The sequence below is a fragment of the Ruditapes philippinarum genome, unplaced genomic scaffold, assembly GCF_026571515.1.
Source record: "Ruditapes philippinarum isolate M1 unplaced genomic scaffold, ASM2657151v2 ctg5474_1_1_1_1, whole genome shotgun sequence".
Taxonomy (NCBI): Eukaryota; Metazoa; Mollusca; class Bivalvia; order Venerida; family Veneridae; genus Ruditapes; species Ruditapes philippinarum.
The window spans coordinates 165,630-171,401 of NW_026852808.1; the positions used below are offsets into that span (position 1 = coordinate 165,630).

General features: G+C 37.4%; 1 protein-coding gene across 1 annotated transcript; it reads right to left on the minus strand.

Annotated features, from left to right (window-relative positions):
• Positions 1-274: 274 nt before the first annotated feature.
• LOC132725036 (uncharacterized) lies at positions 275-2,873 on the minus strand. The gene is made up of 2 exons (XM_060710025.1): positions 2,722-2,873; positions 275-1,619 (listed from the first exon to the last, which is right to left on the minus strand). Exons 1-2 carry the CDS (start codon positions 2,871-2,873, stop codon positions 275-277), a joined length of 1,497 nt encoding a protein of 498 aa, XP_060566008.1.
• Positions 2,874-5,772: the final 2,899 nt, after the last annotated feature.

The window sequence follows — 5,772 nt, forward strand, 5'->3', positions numbered from 1 at the left end:
AAACCTTCGACCATTTTTCTTACGATAAATTGTTTTGTATTGTCAACAGAACCACTTATTTTGTTGATATAACTAATAGCCGATAAGTGGATATTCACATGTGAGAACGAAAATTGTCTTAAAGACATGAATGCTACATATTGACATATTACGTCAACGTTTGGTGGCCAAATGTGTTTTAAACCAAGATTTATGCAAAAAGCTTCAAACGCCGATACGGCTGAATGGTAAGACTTGCGAGTGCTGTCTGCCAAAGATGCATATATAAGCCTATCTACTTCACGTTCAAGCGCAATGTCTGAAGGAAAGAGTCCGGGATCAAGCATGGCGTCCTTGACGCGGAGTCCGGCAGAAGTCTGTGAAGTCTTTGCCACTGAAAACGACTAATAGAGTCACAAATTTTGTTACGTTTACCATGAATGTGCTTTGCTTTTACTTGAATATTTCTCTTGAGAGTTATCAAGACTAAAGAACGTATGAGTACCATGACATTCTTGTTCCTTGATGATTTTTTATTCAGAATATCAACAAGGGCAGCGTTATCAGTCCTTAATATTATCTTTTTCCTTTCTAGCAACCGACCCCAGATATGTAACGCTAGAAGGATTGGAATAAGTTCTAAATATGTAATGTCTTTAAATATGTTTTCCTCCCAGGTTTGGGGCCATTTAAATACAGACCATGAGCCATTGAAATAACAACCGCATCCCATATTTTTGTTTCCAGCAGCGTCCGTATATAACTCAAGAACGTCATTTTCAAACCATTCGGACTCATTAAATATTCGTGTACCGTTAAACTCTTCAAGAAATTGTAACCAAGTATAAGCGTCGTCTCTCATATCCTTAGAGACCCTAACAAAGTGAAATGATTTTTTCACTTTCGACATTCTATCATAGAACCTGCGAATAAATGCTGTCCAAGACGGTAACGCTTTAGCTAAAAAGTTTAACAAACCGGTAAGCGCTTGCAGCCGTTGCAGCGTAACCTTTTTACTTTCAATCAAAGATAATAATGCCGATTTTGCTTTATCAATTTTTTCCTGCGGTACGCGTATCATTTGTTCGCACGCGTCAATCTCCAAACCCAAATACGTAATAATTTTTACTGGACCCTCCCATTTGTCTTTGCTTAATGGAACATTAAGGCGTGCACATACTTCTAAAAAATTTAACATGAGAAACTGACAGTTATCGAACGAATTATGCATCATAATGAAATCATCTAAAAGATGATCATAATAATCAGACTTTGCTTCCTTTTTGGCCAACCACTCAATAAAAGTTGAAAATTTTTCGAAAATGAAACAGGAACAAGACGCTCCCATTGGTAATGTTTTTTGTATCCAATACCCTTCATCTGATTTAATGCCAAGCAAATCAAAATCGCCTGGCCAAATTGGGCACAAATTAAATGCTGACGAAATATCGGCTTTCGCCATAAATGCACATTTTCCAAGTTTTTGAACCATATTTACAGCATTATCAAACGAAGAATATGTCACGTGCTTATAATCTGGGTCAATGTAATCATTCACGCTGATACCAGCCGGAAATGACAAATTTGTAATCAGACGAAATCCACCGGTCCGCTTTGGGACGAGACCGACAGGATTTATCCTAAGATTAGGTAAAGGAGGTAACGTAATGGACCTGTGATTCTACCAAGTTTGCGATATTCGTGAAGTTAAAGTTTTAGCATCGTCTAAGATCATGTTTAACTGAAGTTAAGTTTGTTGAGAATATAGGAATCCTGGACCTTTATAATACCAAATTAAAACCATATTGAAAACCATTTAGAAGGAAACGAAGCATCAGACTGATTAGGATATTTTTGCAAGTTTCGTGCTTTACATTATTAACGTTGATTGGGGTTTTGCCTAGGTCCCATAAACCTTCCAGGGCCTTGGTTTCCCGGTATAATATGTTCTTGGTGATAACTGGCTCCTGAAATGAACACCAGATATGGGGGTCCTGACTGGACGATTAGGCCACCCGAAAAATTAACAGGCGTTTATGAACCTTTGCAACGGTTAAACCGCTGCCTTTGCAACGGTAAAAAACCGCTGAACTGGACGGGCACGTTATCATGGCCGCTGCATGCTTGACACCTTAAGCAGGTATGGCTGTCAATTGACATTTAGGTCTTGTGCAAGTTCCAAAATTATTGTACTGAAAACACTTTTTTGCATTTACATTATTGTCGTTACTACCCTATGTTGTAGCGGTTTCATGGATAGGAGCCAAAGCTCCGGGTCTATGGAATGCCATCCAATTACCATCATGTATAGATTTCTTTAAACGAAAATTGTCTGTCATAATTTGCCCAACCGTCGTGTCTTGTGAGGCAGCAAGCCTTATATTGGCTAAATACTGCAGAAGGTTATGTATTTCATTAGGAAATTTCTGTATGTATATGTAAATAAAAATAACAAATGCATCCGACCAAGATTTCGATCCTTTTCTAGTGTCTTATCGGAGTGTTTACTTTTCTCCGAAATGATTATTTCAGCATTGACTACATGTAATTTCTGTTCTGGTTTAATATTATTTTGCAGCAGGTCATGCAGCTCAATGAATTGATTATTCCATATTTTTCCCTTTATACTTTCTTTAACGTTAGCGGCTAACATATTAGTACCACAAGACTTGACAATGTTTGAAGGAAAAAAAACAACAGTATTACCATTATCATGCTGCTGTTGGTCTTCTAATACGGTGCCTTGACATTGTGTTTCCACCTCCGGTAGAACTGACTGTGACTTGGAAGCAGCGAACTATATCCGGTCTGCCAAGTGGTCTCTGAGTGTGTAACCGGGCACTTCTCACAGCCTTTACTTGTGCTGGCAATGAATTTGCTTTTCGTTTCGGCATTTTGACTCAGTACGAAATCTTCTTCGTTGGCTTCCAGATTGCATTTTAATTATGTAAAAAGATTTAAACTATAAGTTTTTAAACATAGCGTCAGTACAACTACCTTCTTCGTTGGGGCTTCCAGATTTTTGGCAAAGAAAGAATTAACGATGCGGGTGCTTTGGCCTTTCTAAGAAAAGTTAAGTACTTAAATGTATCCCTCCGCTTCATGTATTCCATATTTGTACATGTATCTGCTCTTTGCATATAGGTTATTAACCTGAATAAATTACCACGGATTTTAGCCAAGAGTAAGGTCATTGTACGGTGGCAAAGGGACTGCCTTTAAAACCGTCGATCTCGAGCTCTGCGCTAAGGACTCACGCACCGTAGCACAAATTCCTTGTCGTGACTGCCTACTTTTTATGGCCACTCCGCAATATACGTATACAAGTTTCGGTTATTTACGCCGTCGCAAGTCTTCCGCTTTCTCAACGATGTACACGTACTGAGGGGAAGTGAAAAGATGTGTTATGTTTGTCGACGATTTTGTTACCACGTTAGGGGACGGAGCGATTATCCGTTTGGCGTCTGTTCAAATTTTCGTCATCACTTCTGGTAAATTTAAGGGCAATGTCCACTCCATCCCAGTATTTGCCGGACTGGTACCCAGCAACGGTTTGACTCCACGGCCGATTATCTTTTGCAATTAAGAGAATTCTTGATTCTTCTTCTTGTTTCTTTTTTTTTTCAGGATAAGTGCCGGGCATTGCATTGCTTTCGGGAATTCAGCTTCCTTTTTCGAGGGAAATGGGGTACCCTTTTCTTGGTCACGATAAGGATACTTAAACTGTCATAAAAGCTGGTACCTCTGCCAAAAGGGATGATTTTTGGGCCAAACAGAATTGACAGAAGGACTTGACTTAGAACATTTTTACTGCACGGGTTTCAAACCAAAGGCTCGGTTTCAAAAACTGGGTTATGGTCAACTTTATATGTTTGTTGGGAAACAACAAAAGGGCGGCCCACTGGGGATATATTGCAATAGGAAAATTTATATAGTCATTTTGTTTCAACTCCGACATCTCAAATGCAAGATTGAAAAATTTGGGTTCAAGTTTCATTGCCCAGGAAAAAATTCCTTTGATTTTGAAATTTCCAGTCAATGATAAAAACCTGGTCAATTTTACCGGTTTTTTTGGGGGACGAGGGAAGACATTCGTCTTACCCACATGGAAGGGTGGTTTTTTAGGAAGTGGAGATAATACAAACTAATTGTGGAGCCGTTTCCCCCGCACGTGGTGAATTTGCCCTAAAGTAACAACTTTACGATACGAGGTTTGAACAAGTAAAAAAACCCCCCTTTAGAGCAGCGCACTTTATATGGACATTTGAAAGATGTTAATGGCTCGTCTTTCGTTTTGCCTGTAAAAACTACATTCTCTATGAAGGCGGTCGTTTATTTCGCTGGATTTTAAATCATGGGCTTTTCTTTAACTTTAAAAGTCTTATTTCTTTGGTCTCTGTTTAGATAAAAAGGAATGATTTGGATTCTTGAATGCAATTTTAAGACAGTTGTGTTTTACTCTCTAAATAAAGTGTAAAGTTAGAATAATAGAAACAGAGGATAATTGGAAACCTCTCAATGTATTTTGTGTCTGCCAAATTTTAATAAATAATAATTCAATTTGAAATAACCCATTGTTGGGCTAAATTTGTGTGGTAAAATATAACGACGCACCGACCTTTTCAGGACAAGATAAAAATTGTTGGTTTGATTACAAAGGGCCCACTCTGTGATGTTTTACTGTATATACTAAAAAACAGGCGAATGATTGTTATGAAGCACCCTTTTTTTATTCACCATTTTGAGGCCGCGCGTTCTGACAAAACCAACATTAAAATTGTTTTTGGCGACCCATATGGATCCAGATAAGCCTATTGCGCATCCGGCCAGTCTGATCAAAAGATCCCATGCTGTTCGCTTATCCAAAACTCATAAACAAGTTAGAAGAAATGAAGCCGAAAACATATGGAGTCCTGTCAGACTGGGGATTGCGAAGGCTGGTCTGTATCCATGCTGGTCGCAAACGCACAATGTTGGTTTTGTCATGACGCGGCTCATTTCATGCAGTCTCAAGTAAATGGACAACAGGGCTAATGAATTATTATTTTGGTATGTGTTATTTTGTTACACCTTCTGGCAAACAAGAAAGAATTTCGTTCAAAGCTCAACTTATGAATAAATGCCACCTGCTTCATAAACTTACGACAAATTGTTTTAAAGGTATAACAACGTTTTGTTGGGAGAAATGTTTTGCTTTAAATTCATTATGGCTTAGATTTTTGGAATTTATTTAAAACTGTTTAAGATTAGAAAAAACATTTTTAATTTAGCAAGAGGTTTAAAATTATTTTTATGTATTTTTTACATATATAAATACAGTAAAGAAGATAGAATTTTCCCATCCAGCATTTATATAAATCATTATTAATTTAAATGAATCATGTAATGAAGGAAGTTTTGATAAAAGTATTAAATGTATTGATAGGTTTGAACACAAAAGAACGGGATAATTTATCTTTTTCAAACTGCTTAGAAACAAGAAGGAAATAATGAAAGTATAAGAGCTTTTTTGTTGGATACCAGGTGATGGGCTCCATTAATTCTTCAGACAAATGGTTCAATTTGAATATATTAAGATATACAAATGTATTAAGTTATTTTTAGTTTTTCAATAAGTAGACTATTACCTACGCCATACGGTGTTCTGACGCTACAGTACAAAGACGAAATCGCGAAAACACGAAACGTACGCGATTACGAAAACGCGACAGTACGATAAGGAACGTGCGAGGACTCTTTTAGCGAAAACATCAAATAACAAAAATTGAAAGCGAAAATGTTTTGCATTTTTGT

Coding starts and splice junctions, on each gene's coding strand:
- LOC132725036 (XM_060710025.1), bottom strand. CDS start 2,873: ATGCCGAAACGAAAAGCAAATTCATTGCCAGCACAAGTAAAGGCTGTG. Junction 1,620..2,721: donor GGTGGAAACACAATGTCAAG/GCACCGTATTAG, acceptor ACCTAATCTTAG/GATAAATCCTGTCGGTCTCG.